At 46.3% G+C, this 20,844-nt stretch overlaps 2 protein-coding genes across 3 annotated transcripts in view; one reads left to right on the forward strand and one right to left on the reverse strand.

Annotated features, from left to right (window-relative positions):
• Positions 1-20,844, forward strand: part of SLC36A1 (solute carrier family 36 member 1) — a 97,214-nt gene that overhangs the window by 73,308 nt on the left and 3,062 nt on the right. The gene's annotated exons all lie outside the window — the stretch shown is intronic.
• The window catches only part of FAT2 (FAT atypical cadherin 2), an 87,841-nt gene that overhangs the window by 12,780 nt on the left and 54,217 nt on the right, over positions 1-20,844 (reverse strand). For both annotated transcript variants that reach the window (XM_005558312.4, XM_073994621.1), the window contains 8 exons: positions 17,446-17,679; positions 14,688-15,071; positions 12,292-12,506; positions 11,100-11,237; positions 10,339-10,482; positions 8,862-9,059; positions 4,414-5,224; positions 785-930 (listed from right to left, as the gene is read on the reverse strand). In XM_005558312.4, coding sequence (XP_005558369.3) covers positions 785-930; positions 4,414-5,224; positions 8,862-9,059; positions 10,339-10,482; positions 11,100-11,237; positions 12,292-12,506; positions 14,688-15,071; positions 17,446-17,679 — 2,270 coding nt within the window. The remainder of the gene's footprint in view (positions 1-784; positions 931-4,413; positions 5,225-8,861; positions 9,060-10,338; positions 10,483-11,099; positions 11,238-12,291; positions 12,507-14,687; positions 15,072-17,445; positions 17,680-20,844) is intronic.

A 20,844-nucleotide genomic window follows, 5' to 3' on the forward strand; every position in this document is an offset into this window, starting at 1 on the left:
AATCCTAGCACTTTGGGATGCCGAGGAGGAGGATTACCTGAGGTCAGGAGTTCGAGATCAGCCTGGCCAACATGGCAAAACCCCATCTCTACTAAAAAAATACAAAAAACAGCCAGGCATGGTGGCATGTGCCTGTAATCCTCTACTTGGGAAGCTGAGGCAGGAGAATCGCTTGAACCTTGGAGGTGGAAGTTGCAGTGATCCGAAATCACACCACTGCACTCCAGTCTGGGCGACAGAGAGAGACTCTGTCTCAAAAAAAAAAAAAAAAGAAAAAGAAATGGTAGATTGGCACATGTGATAGAGGTGTTAAAATCAGACAGGCAGACTGTGACCTTCTACGTGACATAATCCAAATAACTGAATGATTATTACAAAGGAAATTTATTTTTCTTCCATGTGATTCCATGTGACTTCATGCTGGGTTTATCATCTTGAACACCCCCAGTGGTAGGCAATTCCCCCCTCCGTGGGAAACACTGGCCTATTAGCAAAAATGGTAACGTCACCAGGGCTAGGTGACCTCGTCCATCTCCATTTCTATCTTACCTCCCAGAGTAAGCAGCCCCATCATGGTTGTCCTTGGACGTATATCTCCCGGTTGGGTGGCTGTGACCATCCAGGACAGGACAGTCATGTGGCCCAACAGTCACACCCAGAATCCCTGAAAACTGTGCAGGGATTTCTTTGGCAGAAATGGGCTTCCTGACATTCCTCATGTTGCGCCTCCACCTCCTCAGCCTGGCACACCCACGTGAAATCTCTCAGGCTGGCAGTGCCTTACCTTCAGGGAGATGGATGCTGTTTCATTGGTGAATAGGAGAATGGCCTGTGGCTGGAGTGTTTTCAGATAGAAACGGATGTGCCAGTTCCGAGCCGCTGGGGCCCTGTACCGCACGTAGCTCTGACCACTGAACCTTGCAGCAGTACCTGAGAAAGCAACCAAAGCTGTCACCTCTACTTGAAGTGGTCCCCACTGTGCCCTTGGACTGACTTTGTCTTATTTAATCGTTGGGTGGCAGACAGAATCATTGCTCATATTTTATACGAAGAAACTAGGCTGGGTGTGGGGCGTGCCGTACCTTTCCAGTCTCACACACAGAGCCAGACAGGAGCCTTCACCCTACCTTTTGTTGGCTGCAGGGACCCCTGCCTTAGGTCCTAGCCTGGGTCAAGAAGTATGAACTTAAACCATTGAGAAAGCAAAAGTCATCCAGGTGTGGTGGCTCATGCCTATAATCCCAGCACTTTGGGAGGCTGCGGCGGAAGGATCACCAGAACCCAGAAGTTCGAGACCAGCCTGGGCAACGGAGCAAGACCTCATCTCTAAAAAATAAAATAAAAATAAAAATAGCCAGGCATGGTGCCACATGCCTGTAACTCCAATTACTTGGAATTACATCCTCTCAGCTGAGGCAGGAGTATCACTTGAGCCCAGGAAGTCAAGGCTGTAGTGAGCCATGATCTTGCCCCTGTATTCCAGCCTGGGTGACAGAGAGAGACCGTGTCTCTAATAATAATAATAATAATAGTAATTTTAAAAAGAAAGTAAAAATCAGGCCAGAAATGTAATGAATCAAGTGTGTGAAAATCAAAATTTTTATTCTACATAGTTTCCATGTTATTTCTGGCATTGGGAATCTACATTGGGAATGTAGATTTTGCATGTGGGTGTGATTTTGGACCCACAAAGGTTTTTGCCTAAGGATATTTCCTTGTATCAGCAGGAGTTAATCATTTAGGAGGTCAAGAGCCACTCTTTGATAAAGAGAGGGGGGCAGTGATAGACTGTATGGCCAAAAGTTTTGTAAAGTCTGGCATCCTCCATCCTGCCTTAGCAATGGCTAACACACAGTTGCATAGTATGGAGTAAACTTGAGTTTCTTAAGCTTCTTTGACTGTGGGACACTCTTATGTGGACCACTCTTGGGAATAGCATTCTGTTGAACTCCCTTTGGGAAGCACTGCCTTCCTCAGATTTTTTAAAAATCCACCCTCCCCAGAAGTGAGTCCAGCTATTAAATTCCCAAAACCTCAGTGTAAATAAGCTTGTCAGTTGTCAGGGGAGAGGATGAGCGGTCCAGCCTCTAGATACCTAGCAAAGAGGAATTGTTGAAGAGAGAGAACAAAAGCCAAAAAAAGGAGAAGGAAGAACCAGAAAAGATGAGGCACAAGGGATTATAACATCCACAGATTCCGGCTGGACGCAGTGGCTCACACCTGTAATCCCAGAACTTTGGAAGGCCAAGATGGGGGATCACCTGAGGTCAGGAGTTCAAGACCAGCCTGGTCAACATGGTGAAACCCCGTCTCTACTAAAAATACAAAAATTACCCAGGCATGGTGGCACTCGCCTGTAATCCCAGCTACTCAGGAGGCTGAGGCAGGAGACTTGCTTGAACCCAGGAGGCGGAAGTTGCAGTGAGCCGAGATCACATCACTGCACTCCAGCCTGAATGACACAGCGAGACTTCATCTCAAAAACAAAAACTAAAATCCAAAGAAGTCCGAAATTCCCTGACACTTGCAATTCCATTGTAGTAGGTACTTACTGGATGGGATATTGAAGACGATCTAGATCAGAAATTCCCACCCCTAGCTGGATATCAGGATCAGCTGGAGAATCTTTATGACACAGAATCCTAAGTTCTCCTCTCAGAGAGTCTGATTCAGTAGTTCTGGGTGGCATGTGGAAATATGTATTTTAAAAATCTTACCATCATGGGTGTAACTGGAAGGGGGCCCAAGGGAGGCTTCTGAGATGGTGGTCATATTCTTTCCTTGATCTGGGTGCTGGCTACACAGATATATTTGCTTTATAAAAATTATTTGAGGTGTGTACTTATGATACATGAATTGGTTTCCTGTATGTTTTGTATTTCACTAAAATGTTAAAAAATAAAAAAAAACCTCTTTTCAACTGATTCTGGTGATCCTTGAGTTTATCTAGTATTTCTTCAACTTAAGCCCTTGCACCTGCTGCTTCAGAATTAAATGCCAATTCTAGGACTCACTCAGAACCTTCTAAATAAAAACCTCTGGAGGTGACACCCAGGAGCATGTCTCTTTAAAATCACGCTCTCCAGAAGACTTTGCAAAATCTTGAATTTTAGAACCCCTGCTGTCTGATGCCAGGTGGCTGAGACAGACCCTTCAGCCTTCTTGGCTTTCCCTGCAGCAGGCCCTGGGACAAGAAGAAGGAAATCCTTTCACTGACAGAGAGAAGCCAACCCAGCCTAAATTGAGTGGTCCCTGGACAAAGTCCACAAATCTTCTGAGAAATTATATCCCTAATGCCAGGTGGCTGGACCCATAAGGGGCAGGCCAGGCCAGGCCAGGCAGGAGCGCTGGTGAGCTGAAAGTCATGTCACTTTCCTTTAGCCAAGACTCCTGAGCTGCTCCCTTGGTCTTAATGCCAGGGGTGCTGGGTGAGTCTTGGAGTCCCTGAAGAGCTTAGTGAAGAGTTTAGGCTTTAGAGTGGGACACACAGATATTTGAATAACCAGGCCTTCACTGGAAGTTGTACAGTTTCAGGCAAACGAAATCTCATATCTCAGTTTCAACTGCAGATGGGGCTAACGACCCTGCCTGGTAGGGCTGTGGTGCCAATTAGTTTAGGTGACATCTACACAGAGCGTGACGTACAGCAGGCTCCTTAGAGCAACAACTGCTACCACGGGAATGATAGTCACCATTGATCTGGGGCTTATTATGGGCCAGCCACAGGTTAAGTGCTTTTATAACTATTAGGTAACTTCAGCCCCCTACCCCAACCCAACTCCAGGAGGCAGATGTATTTATTTTCACTACTTTATAGATGGGAAACTAAAAAGCTCAGAGGGTTTTAACAACACACCCAAGGTTACACAGCTAGTGACTGATGGAGCTAGGGTTTGAACCTGAGCTGTCTGAGCTGCCTTGAGCTTACAACCACCAGACTATGGTAATAATAGTAGTAGTATTAGTAACTCACATGTATTGAGCACTTTCTATATGTCAGGCACTGTTCTAAGTAAGCACTTGATACATAGAACTGATATAATTCCTATAGCAGCCCAGCTCAAAGTCACAGAGAGGTTAATTTTCCTAAAGTCCCCTGGTTAGTAAGTGGTAGAGCTGGGATTTTAACCCATGAGGACTGAAGCCACAGCCTATGCTCTTAGCCATGATGTTAAACTGCATATTGTAGTCTTACTGTTATTTTCTAAATCTTGAAAGGGAGCTGAGAATTGGGTATTATTCCATAACTAGATTTTGTGAGGCCACTAACTGTCTTATGGTGATCAGTGGCCTTTGGGCTTATTAAAACTTCCCTGAACTCTCCCACAGAGCCTCAGTGGAATCTCCATGCTTGGAGTCAGGCGGGCTGAGCCCAGCAGTGCTGCTTGTCCCTAGGGAAGACGCGGTACTTACCATTGCAGGAGCAGCTCCTGTGCAGGTGGTGCCGTGGGGTCAGGATGCTAAGCCTGGCGGTGCTATATGTTGGCCCAACCTTGGGGTCCAGATGCACTGTGTTATGGCAGATTTGACTCTGGCAGGTTGGCCCCTGGCAGGGCACCACGGGCATAGCTGACCGCATCTGAACCCCCACTGAATGCTCCATCTCCTTGGCTGAGTGAGTGATGATGGATGCCAGCTCCTGGAACTCGTAGAAGGTTCCAGAATGCCCCTCAAAGACCAGGAGCACGTCCACCCCATCCACGGCCTCTGCAGGCTGAAGGCTGGCCAAGTGAATGTTAGCCCGTTTGATGTCCAGCTTATGGCTGAGGAACCTCTGCAGGTTCCGCCAGTGGTCACTCACCAGCTCCTCGGGGGTGAGCTGGTAGAAGCCCATCCACATGGCCTGCTGCAGAGCCTCCCGCCCCGCATGCCACACGTGCACGTGGACCCCAGCAGTCGTGGTGAAGGTCCCATCGCTGACTGTGACATTGAACGAGTAGCGGCCACGAGGCAGGCCCTGGGCGGCGATAATCTTGCCATCGGGCGCACCCACTGAGAAGTGCCTGCCCAGGGTCTCCTCTTCTGCCAGGCTATAGGTCAGCATGTCTTGGGGGTCTCGGTCTGTGGCATGGATCTTACCCACCATGCCACCCTGGAACTCCTCCTCCCCGACAGTGATGAAGATCTCCAGTGGGAGAGCAGAGGGTGCGTAGTGGCTCTGCTCTGTGACATGGACACGGACAGACGTCGAAGACGAGAGGGGAGGGATGCCACTGTCTGACGCCTGTGGGCAAAACAAACACTACTGTCACCCAACAGAACGGCAGTGCTTTCGGGCCTGACTGAGGCTGGGCCTCCCTGTGGAGCTACGTTTCTCTGCCCCACACCCAACTTGAGGGCTGGCTCAGTGCGTTGTCACATTTAGAAAAAAAAAAAAAAATCTAACTCCAAAAACACTGACATGTAATAAAGATTTTCTGAAGGTTTTGTAGAGATTGAAGGAGGGAGTTACATCCTATACCATGCAGTAAAACAATGCAGTTTCCTCGTCTGACATCTCTCTGAGCCTCTTCCTAAATCTCTCCAGCCATAGACTTGGGCTAACTTCCTCATGAACTTTCTCATTCTGTCCCTGTCCTCAATTGCGCTGTCAGATGTCTCAGCGATTCTGATGCACCATGCACCCTTCTCAGCCTAAGAAAATTCTCCTTGGGATACCCTTTTGCTATGCGATTGGAGTGCGAGTCGGGATTTGTTCTTCTAGTCAGTCAACAAAGTCTCCTGCTGTGGCCAGGAGAAAAGAGATAATAAATAAGTTACCAAATAACTTGGATAAAGTACTGTGAAGGAAATAAACAGAGACCTAACTTGGATCAGGTAGAAGGGAAGGAGTCTCTGTGGAGTGACATTTGAGTCCTGAGGAATGAGAAGAAGAGGTGACACACAGAGGGAACAGCAAGTGTAAGGTCCTGGGGTAGGAATGCAGGCAGTATGTTCAACAGCACAGTCGGGGCCACTGCTGCTGGAGCAAGTGGTCAGGGAAGCAGGCCTGGCCTCACTGCTGGGCTGGCGCATGCAGGGTTGCAGTTTATGTCAGAACTGTGAAAAGCTGTGAGGGTGACAGGACCACACTTAAGTAGGGAAAATAATGTAAATCATAAATGCATTTTCCTTTCATGTTTCACCACACATCCCTGCAACTTCCTGCCTGACTTAGAAAGGACAAGCTTGCCTTCCTCTCCTCAATAATGTTATCACTTCCTCAGCTGTCAACAAGGGTCTCCACAATTTTCCCTGTAGTGATATCTTGTTCACCTGCACTCCAACACTTTCAATGTACAAGAAAGTTGTAAGATTACACCTACTGCTGGAAGTCATGCAAACACTGAAGAGATATCAATAGCAACAACAACAATTAACTACTACTAATTATAATGTATAGCTAACATTAGTTACAATACTACTACTACTGATTATGTATAATACATAGCTAACATTAACTGAGTACAAACCATGTGCTAGTCATTATCATAGTTTATCTTTCTTATGAGATAGGTACTATCAAGTTACCCATCCTACAAAAAATATAACCGAGGCTCAAAGAGGTGAAGTAACTTGCCCAAGGTCACACAGCAGGTAAGGCCTGAGCAGAATCTAAATGCCTATCTGTGTCCATAGCCTGTGTTTTTCTTGGCTGGCCTCTGGTGCCTCCCAGTGCATGGAAGTGGAAATATGGGACAAATGCAATTGATGGTGATGATGCCAGTCGTTATCAAGCTCCTGTCTAGGTAGGGCATGTGCCTGGGTCTGAGAAAACAGAGGTCAGGAAGCCGTTCTCTGTCGTCTCTCCCTAGGCAATCACATCCATGCTCTTGACTTTAAGGGCCATCTACCTATCCTCTGAGCTGCCAACTCCAATTCCTAGCTACTCATTGGACACCTCCACTTGGACGTCTCACAAACAACTGGGAAATAATGTGCAAAACGGAGCTTCGGTTTAGCCCATAAACCTGTCCTGCCTTCCCGTCTGGGCCTTTCCAGTCTCATAAATGCACTACCACCCAAGTCTTCACAGGAGCCAGCAATTTAGAAATCATCCCTGAATCTTCTCTTTTCTTTCTATCCCCACATCCACTCCACCAACTCCTATCAATTTACATACAAAATCTGTCCCAGATCTGTCCACTTCCTGCATCTTCTCCATCACCCCTTGGTCTCAGTCCCACTATCTCCAGCTTGGATGACTTCTCATTTGTCTCCCTCACGCACTCTATAGAGCTTGAAAAATGAGCTTCCTGAGACACAAAAAGGATCCCTTTTCCATCTGAAACCCTTCAACCACCTCTCATTGTACTTAGATTAGAATCTAAAAGTGTTACCAAGGCTTATACTTAGAAGATTGGCTGCCCTGGTTTGTCAAGGATGGTCTTGATTTTTACCTGTTGTAAATCAGCTATTACCAAGTATTATTTTTAGTGCCTGTTTTGGACTGTATGTTTGTGTCCCCTCAAAATTCATATGTTAAAATCTAATTCCCAGCGTAACAGTATTTGGAGGTGGAGCCCTTGTATATGGGATTAGGGCCCTTATGAGAAGGGCCATGTGAGCATACAATGAGAAGCCAGCAGTCTGCCATCCAGAAGAGGGCGCTCACCAGAACCTGGCCATGCTGGCACCCCGATCTTGGACTTCCAGCCTCCAGAACTGTGGGAAATACATTTCTGTCTTTTAAGTCACCCAACCTGTGGTATTCTGTTGTAGCAGCCCAAATGGACTAAGTCAGTGCTTCTCTCACTCTCAAAAGCTCACAGTTTGGACCTCAGATAATACAGTCATCCAAGCCACAAGGCCCACATGATCTACCCAGCCTATCTCCTCAGCCTCATTCCCACCCCTGCTCATGATGTTCTGAGCACCTCAGGCCACTTCAGGCTCTTTCCCAACTCATGTTGCTCTTCCTGCCTGGAAGACTCTCCTGCCCGCTTTTCACATGGTTGGCAGCTCAGCTCTCTGCTCAAATGTCACCTCCTGGGGGCAGCCTCCCTCTGAATGTGTGTCCCCCTGTCTTATGAGTCTCTCATCACTTTACTTCCTTATCATCATTTCTAAGGATGTTACTTCTTTCTTTATCTGTCTATTGTTTATCTCCATGATTACAATTGAAAGCCCCTGGAGATAGGAACCATTCCCTCCTTTCCCTCTGCTATGTTCCTAGCAGCTTGTAAAGGGCCTCGCATGTCATAGATGCTCAGTAAATACTTGTTGAGAGATGGACTGACTGACTGAAAGAATGAATACATCATTCCCAGCCCATAAGTTCACAGAATAGTAGGGTCCACTGGACTTGAGATTTAGGGAAGGGATTTGGGGAAAAAAAGTGAGGGAGAGATATCGGACCACCATCTTGGCCACTGTTCTTTAGCAATTCCTATGCAACCCATAACAGCGCCACGAGAATCCCCTGCACATGTGCATACAATATCTGACTTGAACCCCAAGCCGGTTCTCTGAGGTAGGTTGTTTTAGCTCCTGAGGTTCAGAGAGCTGTTCTGGCTCAGCTCTAGGAGCTACAGTCAGAGGGTGTTTTGCCCAGGCACAGAGCAAGGATTAAGAATTTGGACTCTGGGGTCAGAGTGCTTGGGTTTGAAGCAACCCACCTTTGCCACTTATTACCAGTACTACTTTAAGCCAGTCACTTAAATCCTCTGTGTTCCTCAGTTTCCTCATCTGTAAAGTAGGGTGGTAACCATACCTGCCCTGAGTGTTGTGAGGCTTTAGTCCTGAGAAGCACCTAGCCCAGTGCCTGATGCATCCTAAGTGCTTTGTACATTTTTCCCCTAATGATAGAAGCACTGGTGGGGCTTTTGCCAGCATCTTTACTGTCCCCATGGTCACCATGAGAAGCCTAGCACAGCTCTCACCTGGATCTGAAGCTGATACCATTCCTGGGCCCTCCTGCTTAGGCCCTCAGCAGTCACCAGCCATCCATCCGGGGTCACTAGGAAGGCAGAGCCATCGTTCCCCTTGGTGATTTGAAATGAGTAGGGGGGGCCATTCTCTGGAGAGTCTGGGTCACTCAGGATCAGCTGCAGGACTTTGCTGCCAATGGGGGAGTTCTCCTGAGACCAAGAGTGACAGGAAAGCAAAGAGCAGAATGAGTCCCAGTCCTTCGTTTTGCACCTGTCTGGGTCCATCATCTGGAATGAGTCCTTAGTACTCTGACTGCTTGTAGATGATGCCTGGACATCAAGCTGCTGCTCATTCATTCTGCCTGCCTTTGAGGTAGTTGTTGACTGTCCTGTCTCAACCAGGAGCTCCCCAAGGGCAGTGTTGGGTCTTAGAAACACAGCCCATTGGGGCAGGAAGGATCCTTAGACACCAAAGGTTAAACGCTTTATTCTGTAGAGAGATGACTTGCCCAACATCACACACTGCTGAATCATGTATTTAAATTAGTTATTACCTGGGTTACATAAGGGAATGTTGTGATTTGCAAAGCCAATTGAACACTTATAAATGATTTCTTCCTTAGAGGACCTGCATGCAATATGCATCTGATAAGCACGCTTAAAGATGACTAGGAATTTAATTAAGAAAAACCAGATTCCCTGAGTATCATTTTAGACTTTGTTGGATAGCATGGGAATTTAGTATACTGTAACACAATGGTTGCTAACTTTTTAGCTTCACAATATTATCTACAAACAGCATCTAATGGGCAGAAACTGATCATTGCCTATCCAACAGACATTCTCTGTTCCTTTCTTACAAAATCCTGCTTTTGTTCAGATGTGGACCGGCGATATTCTCAGAAAAGATATTTTTAGTCAGGTAACTTGTTATTTGCAGCCAAAGCATCCTAACCCATACCCATAATACATAAAACAGGTAAAAGTGGAACAGCCCTAGCTAATGCACAGTGGGACCTAGAACTCTGCCTTTTTATTCACTCCCTCACCTCCCTCACCACTTATGACCCTGAAAATTACTCATAGAATCCCAAGGCCCTCTCCAAATCCTATTTGCAAACCATTAGTAGGGAATAGCTTGGGTTCTGGAAACAAACAACAACAATAAAAACGGGGTTAAATCCCAAGTTTGCCACATTCTAGGCATGGCATGTTTTTATACCTCAATCTTCTAAATGCGTAAAATGGGTACTACCTACTTCAGGCTGTTAAGAGTCTCAAACGAGGTAATGGATACGAAAGTGCCTAACACAGTGCCTGATTCCTTTTATTTCCATAATGCCCTCCAGCAGTCTGTGTTGCCTTTGGGGACATCAGTGGCAAAGTCACAGCCATTGTTCATGTGGACTAATACCACTGAGGAGCATCTTCTGCTAGGAGGGAAATGAAGGGAGGAGGGGCTCAGGGTGCCTTGGAAGCTCAAGCTTACCTGGACAGTGGTGCTGTAGTTGAGCTGGAAGAATCTCGGTGGGTTATCATTGACATCAGCCACTTGGATAGCGATGTCTGTGTCCTCATGCAGTGGAGGCTGCCCACTGTCTGTGGCTCGGAGCTTCAGGGAATAACTAGAGGCCTGTTGCAAAATGCCCAGTGCAGGTTAGCAATGAGGTAGTTGTCCCTCACTTCTGCCCCCTGAGTCATCACTAATATTTTCAGAAAAATAAGATGGAGACACTTTCCTATGTCCACCCCCACTGCCCACCCATAGCATTTTAGGGCTTAGGTTCTGGAGTCAGACAGAAATAGGTGTGATTCCCTACTCAATCATTTGCTACCAATGAGACCTTGGGAAAGTGAATGAATTTATGTGAGGATAATGTCAGGATGCACTTCCTTAAATTATTTTGAGGATCAAATGGCATAAATCCTTATAAAACATTTAGGAAAGTGTCTGGCATACAGTAGATGCTCATATAATGTGGCTATTTTATAATGATCTAACGATCCCTGCTCAATTGTGAGAAGCCACCTGAGCTCCTCTAGGGAAGGTTATGGGGTCACTCAGGCCCTCTCCTGCCCCTGGCCTCACAGTCCACAGAGGCCCCACAGAGAAAACAAGTGAGAGACATTCTGGGCAGGTCTGAGGAAGTTTCAGGATGGGGTCTTGACTGCGATTCATCTTCTGGACCGGCAGTGGGACTGTGTCTCTGCTCTGATGAGCTCAGGGTACGGCCCTCCCACACGACTCACCTGTTCCCAGTCCAGGGCCTTGGCCACCTGTAGCTCCCCCTTCTTGGGGTGAATGGTGAAGTGCCCAAGCTGGTTCCCTCCTACCAGGCTATAGGTAATGTCACTATTTAGGGGTCCATCTTCATCAGTCGCTGATACCTGCAGTGGGGGACGGGGATTGTGAAGGGAGGGACAGGAATCTTGACTCCTGGGAGTGTAGGGGGAAACGGATATGTCCCTGCCCCAATGACTGCCTTTGGGCTAGCAGTGCCGGGATCACAGTCATCCCTGCCGAAGTAATCTCTTCACTTACATCCTCGTGTGGACTTCAGCATGCCATGGTTTATTCATTCACTCACCATTCACTTTTGCTAATAGCATGCTAGGCCCTGTCCTAGAATGTGAGGAATGCGCTAAAATGAATATGCCTGCAGGAAGTTTAATGCCTAATTTTATGGGTAATTCTAATTTGGGGTAAAGTATGATTAGCCTTATGAGAGCACAGAGCACACAGTGATACATTACACTGGGGATATTAGGAAAGGATTCATGAAGCCCTGAAGGATCAGGAGGGCTTTTGGGGCTGGAGCAGGCATTCCAGGCAGAGGAAATACTGCGAGCCCAGAGTGTGGAAGTGCAGATGATGTTTGGGGGAAAGGTAGATATCCCTGTGTGGTTGGAGCATAGGATGTACCATAGTAGGGAGTGGAGGGAGAGACTGGAAGGTGGGATGAAGAGTGTGGGAGTGTGGGTGGACAGAATTGGGTTTCACTCCATTGAATGAGGGAGCTATTGCATATTTAAATGCAAAGAGGTATTATTTGATGTCCCCTCAGTCCCTGCTGTCATTGACAGCTGTCATTCCATGTCATCCGCTATGGCCAGGCCCTTCCCAGGCTTGGGAGCCTCTGGCAGTCCTCTGGGGTCTGTCTCTTTTCTCTCTTCTCCTAACAAACCTCACCTATCCCATGCCCCATTGCATCATCTCTGATCTTATCACATGGCTCTGAGACATTCTCTCAGGAGAGATAGTTTGGCCAAGCATGGTTTGGCCATACTCAAATCTCACATAAACTTCTGACAAGTCAGAGTCAAATCTACAGTGTGTTAACTTAATAAACTGATCCATGCTCATAGATGGCTGTGTGTGGGGGTGAGATAAGAACCCACCCCAGAGTTCGTCCCCACAAAGAGCAAGGTGGCAGATCCTTACCGTAAGGATGACGTCACCCACAAGGGCATTCTCTAAGACCCTTGTGCTATATGGATCTTGGGGGAATTGGGGCCGGTGTTCATTGACATCAGTGATGTTGACCACGACTGTGGTCACGTCACTGAGGGAAGAGGAGCTCTTCCGGCTGCACTCAATGGACAGGAAGTACTTGGGGCTTGTCTCAAAGTCCAGGCTCGCGTTGACATACAGGATCCCTGAAGAAGCAAGAGGTGACAGGAGGAATGAGGCAGTTGGGCCCTCAAAGGCACAGGACTGAGGGTCTGAGCCCAGCCCTAGGAGAGGCAGCTCAACAGGGTTAGGCAAGGCGAGTGTCCTCTGTCATCTCCCCATCCATCTCCCTTTGCTATCCCCTTGACTCTCTTCCCCATCATCTCTCTCATTTTCCTTATTATTATTCCAACAGCTGTATTTCTCTCACTTACTTCTGTAATATTTGATTTAAATCTCATTTAAATGTGTGATGCTAAATTTATCTCATTGAGACCTATAAGAACCCTGTGGGGGCAGGAACAATTATGATTCCCATTTTCTAGGTCAGTCCATTGACCTAGATGCTCTAATAGGCAAGTGACTTGTCCAACCTCACCCAACTAGTAAATGACAGACCTTAGGTCATAAAATGAGATTCATAATACTCAAAGTTGCCACCAAATTGTTAGGGCATAGGTTATTATTCTGAAAACTAGAAAAAAGAGATAAAAGAACAAGGATTTATCCTGCCTTTCCTGGCTAACCAAATAGTTAATGGTGGACATTCTGCTTTTTGTTTTATTTTATTTTTCTTTCAACAGCATCACTTGCCAATGAACATCTTTTTATAATTCAGTCAGAAAATAATGAGGAGTAATAGGATTAGAAAATCACCATTTTACAGCCCTTAATTAAAAGGTATATCTATCTAGGAAATGATCAGCAAAGGCTGCTAAAACCATTAGAAGAAAGGCTGATGAAGAAGTCTATAATGGACTTATATACCCAAATTATAACTATATATTTATATATAATGGATCAGGTTGACAACACCTGAACTTACCATCTATCTTAACACCAGAAAAAAAAAAGCCGGTTAGCCCTTATGTCCCTCCAGACATGATACAAACAGCATAGCATTATCTGTGAATCACTGTCTTGACCAAGCACTGTCAACTAAACCTGATCAAGGCCTTTCATCCAAATGTCATTCCTGGGAAATACAAGGACCCGAGGGATATGCTATATGACACTATAAGGAGCCAACCAATCTGAACGATGGAAAATTCTATCAGACACATGACTCAAATGTTTCATTAAATAAAGGGCAGGGGGAAATAAAGAGGAAGAAGAAAATGTTAGAGATTTAAGGACACTTAAAATCTTGCATATCAACCAAATACAATATGTAGACGTTTTGGGGATACTAACAAACCAACTTCAAAAAGACATTGATGAGAATCTGAAAAATGGCCTGGTGATATTAAGAAATTGTTATCTTTTAGGTGTGATAAGGTATTGTGGTTTCATTTAGAAAAAGACTTATTATTATACAGAGATACACACTGAAGTCCTTACAAATGAAATGACACTGTGTCTGGGATTGGATGGATGTGGGGGCCGAAGGGTAAAGAGGAAACCAGGCTGGCCTCTGCTGATGGTTACTGAAGCTGGGTGGTAGGAACATGGGGCTCATTGTACTATTCTATTTTTTTAATATGTTCAAAATCTCCATAGTAAATTTTTAAAAATATTGCTCAATGATAAGGCAGCTGTTTGGGGAGGCAGAGAGCACCATTCCAGGGGAGCCATGGGGAGGAATCTGTGTGAGACACAGGCTGACCTGGGTAGTCTCTGAGGCCCTTCGCTGAGTTTCTGTGAGCCTTAGATTCTTCTGTGGCTAGTAGGAAAGAAGAGAGAAAGTTTCCTAGTTCTTTCTGTCTTCATGAGAATAAGAGAAAATTAAGGGGTGCCAGGATGCTTGGAGCGGATGTGGGGATCCAGGAGGGAAGCAGGCAGCCTTGTCCAGGGTTGCTTAAGCCCCAGATTCCAGCAAGGGCTTCCTGCCTCTGCAGCCAAGGCTTTTCTGCCTCCTGCGCTGGGCCTGAGCTGAGACCATGAAGCCGCTAACTGTGGAAGGAGAGTTCATTGAGGGTCCTGGACACAGAGACCTGGCTGGGGACGTGGGAGGGTCCCCTTTAAGAGAGGCTCCCACAAAAGCTGGCCCCCCCGGGCGGAAGGAGGGACCTGGCACTCGGGGAGAAGCAGAAGAGAGTGGAGAAACGACCAGAGGAGGCCTGCTCTGGGAGGTGCAGCACAGGGCAGATACGCACACAGGGGAGGAACACAGCGCTCCCAGAAACCCTGTAGGCGATGCTTCGGGGCTCGATGGATCAGGCTCTCACCTGTGCGAGCATCCAGACGGAACCGGCCTTGCTCGTTCCCGCTGACCATACGGTAGCCGGTCTTCTCTGCGCCCGGGCGAGTGAGGGTGGCCAGCTGCAGCACCTCCGTGCCAGGTGGGGCGTCCTCGGGCACCTGCACGCTGTGCTCGGTGTTCAGAAACACGGGCAGGTAGTCTTCTAGGCCCACCACTGAGACCGTGACGGTGCCCAGTGTGGAAAGCGATATTGGGGTGCCCAGGTCAGAGGCACGGACCGTGAGCTCCAGTGGTGCCTGGGGCCTGACCTGCAGCGGCTTTTCCAGGCGGATCACCCCTGTGGTGGCGTCGATGGAGAAGTGGCCTTCGGCTGAATCCGGCAGAGAGTAAACCACCTGGGCATTGGCACCTGGCAGGGAGACCAAGGGTGTGAGTCACACTGAGGGCGCCCCCTCTGGCGCCCCCTCTGGCTCTGCCCACAGCAAACTCTGCAGCCACAGGAGGGGCTGAGGAGGGGGCTCCCATGAAGGCTGACAAGCTGGCTCGGGTATGTGAGGAGTTAGGATCTCTCCAGCAGGGGTCTTGACTGGGGCAGGGAGACCCAAGGCCTCACTAAAGGGTTTTTGGGGGAACCTAATCTGCAAATCTATCAAACTATCGGAAAATATTATGTGGGGATTAGGGTCTAATATCAGTTTATTAATGAAAAAGTGCAGATAAAACCACCCATAGAGAGTTCCTTGACTGAGATGGAACAGCTCTGTAGCTTGATTGTGGTGTTGGTTACAAGAATCTAAATGGAATAATATTGCATAGAACTAAGTGTGTGTGTACACACACACACACACACACAAATGAGTTCATATAGAAACTGGTGAAATCTCAGTAACAAGGCTGTAGTCTAGTTACCAACAATGGACCAATGTCAATTTTCCAGTTTTGATATTATCCTGCTGCTATGTAAGATGCTCCCATTAGGGAAGCTGCATGTAGCGTGCACACAGTCCCCACCAGTCCTATTTTTGCAACTTCCTATGGAGTCTATAATTACATCAACATAAAAAGTTAAGAAAACACCCATGGAAGTTCTTAGTAAATCAAAACACACAGTGTTTCTCCAGCTTTGTCTCCAATTCTGTTATTTTCTTTGGTTAAGTACCAGATGAAGCAGTTGGCCATAGTGTATGAAAAACACCAACATTTAAGGCTCAGCTGTGAGGTCCTGCCCCAGTGAGATGAACACAGGCCCTCAGCCTAAGGGTCTCACATCTCCCACACACGTGGAACACACACTTCTCTGGTGGAATGGTGACAGGAGTTGCTTCTGAGAAGAGTTGAATTTATATCCATTAAATGCACATGCCATGCAACTTCCCCATATAGGCACTTATATGAAGAAACCATAATTTTTCTAGAGACAGAGAGATGCTGGTCAAGCCACACCTGGATTATTTAGTTGAAATATTTGGGTTGGAATAACCATTTTGGAAAGATTAATGGTAAATTGATATAAAGCCACTCTAGGAGCCATCTAGGAGATCTGTGTGATTGTAGAGGGCAGGACCAGGACTGACAGATGTCCCACTTGATAATGGCCTGAAGAACCATAGAAGGAAAGGGCTGCTTAGGACATAGGGAGCATCCTGTCCCTGGAGGTGTGTAAGCAGTGGCTAAGGGAGCACTCACAGAGCCCTGCAGCCATTAGATGGAGAGGTAGATAAGATGGCTTATAGGTCACTCCAGCTCTGATGTATTCCTGATCTCTCCTATCAAACCCATTCTGCATCTCAAGCAAGTCTATTCCACTTCCACTTGTTACCTCCAACACACATGCACACACACACACACAACACATACACACACATTTCCCAGGTCCAGCTACCCTGCGTTTCTGTTGACTGTTTGCCCTCTCTAGAACCCCTTCATCCCTCGAATATTTCACCTCCTTCAATGCCAAGCTAAAACTCACTTTCTCTAGGAAATCTTAATTTTACCCTGCTGGTGTCAAACAGAGCAGGGTGTTTTGATCCCACTTTTATCATCATCATTTTCCTGTGTTGACCTGGCTACTCTGATGCTGACAGCATTTTTTTTAACCCTACCTGCATTATAAAATTTGACTCAGGAAAATTGGACAGCTTTTATATATACATATATATATATCTCATATTAATGAGTTATATATATGTATGTATACACACACGTACGTATATACAATCAGAATAGAACACGCTGTGGTAGCAGAAGCTATAATTGGTACAATATGGAACAAATATGTTTGAATGAATGCAATTTACCTTGTAAATTTTAAAAGAAAAAGAATTAACTCCAATGAAAATAGTGGCATCAGAGTTAAAATGTAAAATATTGAAAATGATTCAATTTCACTGTTTAGAAAATTGATCAAGGAATGTAATGGGTTTACTGGGGTTGGTGCCCAAATTCCTTTCCAAATTAATCAGAATTGAAGAAGTCTGATTGGTATATTTCTGATTAAATGTTTGTACTTAAAAATGCCTTTGTGGTTAAATGACAGTATTGAAAAGTCCCCAGGTCTAAGTGGAAGGGGAGAAACAATAAGGCTGAAATACCTTTTTCCTGCTTCAAAACATTGCTAAAATCATTTGTCATATAGCACTTAGGTGTGCAGTTTGAGGATAAATACTTTTTACTTTTAAGTGTCCACAGACTCAACAAGGAGGCACAGCCCTTACCAGTCCTAGAGAGACACAAAGGGGACCCAGGAGATCATTGGAAATGGCCTCAATCCTTCTCAGACTCACCTTGGTCGGGATCCCGGGCAAATACTACAGCCACAGGGGTCTTCACTGTGGTGTTGTCAAAGACAGCCACAGTACAGTGGCTGGGGAAGAACCGTGGGGCATTGTCATTCACATCCTCCACATGGAGGGTGACGTCTGCCTGGCACGATCGGCCACCTCCATCCGTCGCCTTGGCAACAAGGTTGAACACATCCTTCCTTTCTCGGTCCAGGGCTGTGAGTGTGGTCAGCTCCCCTGGCCAGAGAAATGACAAAAGTTGAGCTTTCTCTGGGGAAATATTACCCAAGCATGTGCCCTCTAGATATCTACAGGAGACAAACGCGGCCACACAGAGTTTTGTTCGCAGCAAGCGGGGGTCAATACAGTCAGGAAAGCAGCTAAGCCTATATTCCCCCACACCCATTCACCTCCCTGATTCTCCCAAACGCACTTCATCACATTGCCAGTTTAAGATCATCACCAACAAGCTAAAAATAGGTATATTCTTAAAGGCCAATTAGGCAATTTCTAGCAATATATAAAATGCATTTTTCCTTTGGTTCATAATTCCACTTCTAGGAATATATATATTCTAGAGAATAATCAACCCAACGATAAAAATCTATGTATAAGGATATTCTCTGCAGCACTGTTTATAATAGCAACATACTGAAATCATCCTATATGTCTTTCAAAAAGGGACTGGTTAAGTATATTATGATTTAGCCACACAGTAAAATACCATGTATGATGTTATATGTATCTTGGTTTTCATGCGTGGCTTCTGCCTATAACTCCCACAGCCCTTGTTACACAGTCTTTTGTTATAATGTTGGGTGTGTTAGGCCTCAGGAAGCACGATGTCTCCGACCTTCTCCTGCTCTCCTTTCATCTGCCCCAAGGCAAGACTCCCATCTTTCCCCCCTTTTCTGATTGTGGGTTTTAAGACTCTCCCCAGAGAGGGTCCTGCCTTATACCCTGGGGCAAATAATGCTGACATCATGAGGCTCCCATAACAACCCAAAAGGATTGGGTTCTGAGAGCTTCCACATAGCTGAACACATGGCAGTTCCTGGAGGGTGGTGCGCCCAGGGAGGACACGGGAGCCCCTTTCCTCATGTCTCACCCTACACCTCTCTTCACCTGTATCCTTTGCAATATCCTTTATAATAAACCAGTAAACACAAGTGTTTTTCTGAGTTCTGTGAGCTGTCCCAACAAATTAATCAAACCCAAAGAAGGAGTCTTGGGAGCCCCACCTTGAAGCCAGTTGGTCAGACATTCTGGAGGCCTGGACTTGCAACTGGTATCTGGGTAAGGGGGTACAGTCTTGTGGACAGAGCCCTCAACCCGTGGGATCTGACACTATCTCCAGGTAGATAGTGTCAGAATTGACTTAGAGGATGCGTGAGTGGTCTCTGCTGCTTGTTGTATGGGGAAAACCCACACACATTTGGCCACAGAATTCTTCTATGTTGATGATTGCTTTGGTGTGAGAGCAGAGGGAAAACCTGGTTTGAGAGAGGTTTTTCCAAAACACCATAAAACCAAAAATGGCCAGGTGCAGTGGCTCACGCCTGTAATCCCAGCACTTTGGGAGGCCGAGGTGGGCGGATCACGAGGTCAGGAGATCAAGACCATCCTGGCTAACAAGGTGAAACCGCATCTCTACTAAAAACACAAAAATTAGCCGGGCGTGGTGGTGGGTCCCTGTAGTCCCAGCTACTCAGGAGGCTGAGGCAGGAGAATGGCATGAACCCAGAAGGTGGAGCTTGCAGTGAGCCTAGAGTGCTCCACTGCACTCCAGCCTGGGCGACAGAGCGAGACTCGATCTCAAAAAAACAAAACAGAAAACAACCAAAAATGAATTATGATAGAGCTTTGAGATACAGCTGAGTGAAGAAAAGCAACTTACAAACAGTATTCTACTTTCATGAAGTAATTATATAGAGATTTTGGAGATGCATGGAAAACCAGTTGGATAGAATATATACCAAGAGTCCTTATCTGTGGAGGAAGGGGTTATCATGCAGACGTTCCAATTTCTGCATAATGCATACCTACATTACTTGAATTTTATACCATGAACATGTATTATTTCCATATTCAGAAAAAATGCCAGTTTTTTTTTTCTTTAAGTCCTTACTGATCATCCTGCAAAGAGCAGCAGAGAGAGGTTAGGTAACCTGCCTGGGTCACTCTGCATGCCCCTGCTGGGTTTAGGAAGGACAACATTGTCCCCTATCTACCCAGACAGCTTCCTGTGACACCCCTCTCCCCTGCCACCTCCTGCTCAGGTATCTCCAAGTCATCCTTTGAGCTATTGGACCCAAGCCAAGTGTCAGCAGCTGGCCCTTGTGACCTAGGCCTTCTGTGCTGCCCATCCCCATACCCTCCCCTGCAGCAGCAGGGCAGGAATCCCTCCTAGGTGGGCTGGTCTTCCAAAGGAAGTCCACTCCACCAGACTCTCACAGCCCAACCTCTCCTGGCTACTCCTGGCCTACCCTGCAGGAATTTCTGCTTCTTATTCTGCTGTATCCCCTGGCTAGTAACAATGATAATGGCAACCACATCTACTGAGCCAGACCTGGGCTAGGCTTCCATATGGTTTCTCACTTGTGATCTTCACAACAATTCTATAAGACGTTATCCCCGGTTTGCAGCATAGATACCTTGAGATCATGTTCTTGGCCATGACACTCACCTGCCTAAATCCTCCAGTGGCTCTAAAGGTGGGATTTGGCCCTGCCCACCCTGGGGCCTCATTCTTTGTCCTCTCTCTTCCCTCTCTGGGCACCAGTTTCTGGCCTTCTCTCAGGTCCTCAGTGTGCGTACTATTTCCCCAAAGAAGGTCTTCGCATGAATTCTCCTGCCTTGAGTGCCCCTTCCCCCACTCTCTCACCCCTGGCTAACTCTTCTGTGTCTGCAAGGCTCACATAAAGTGGCATTTCCTCAGTGATGTTTTACTTAACCCCACTCCATAGCCCAAGTCAAGTTCTGTTGCCAAATATTCCCATAGCTAGCAAAAAGACAGAAAGATGAAAGAAAGAGAGAAGAAAGAAAGAGAGAGAGAAAGAAAAGAAAAGAAAGAAAGAAAGAAAGAAAGAAAGAAAGAAAGAAAGAAAGAAAGAAAGAAAGAAAGAAAGAAAGGAAGGAAAGAAAGAGGAAGGAAGGAAGAGAACAAGAAGGAAGGAAGGAAGCAGGGAGGGAGGAAGGGGAGAGAGAGAAAGAAAGAGGGAGAGAGAAAGAAAGAGAGAGAAAGAAAGAGAAAGAAAGAAAGAAAGAGGAAGGAAGGAAGAAAGGAAGGAAGGAAAAGGGAAAGGGAGAAAGGAAAAGGAAAAAAGGAAAGAAAAGGAGGGCAGAGGGGAGGGAAGGAAAGGAGAAACCAAGGAGTCAGCTGTGCTAAAATAAATTTTAAAA

This window comes from Macaca fascicularis, chromosome 6 (assembly GCF_037993035.2).
Source record: "Macaca fascicularis isolate 582-1 chromosome 6, T2T-MFA8v1.1".
In the NCBI taxonomy this organism is placed as follows: Eukaryota; Metazoa; Chordata; class Mammalia; order Primates; family Cercopithecidae; genus Macaca; species Macaca fascicularis.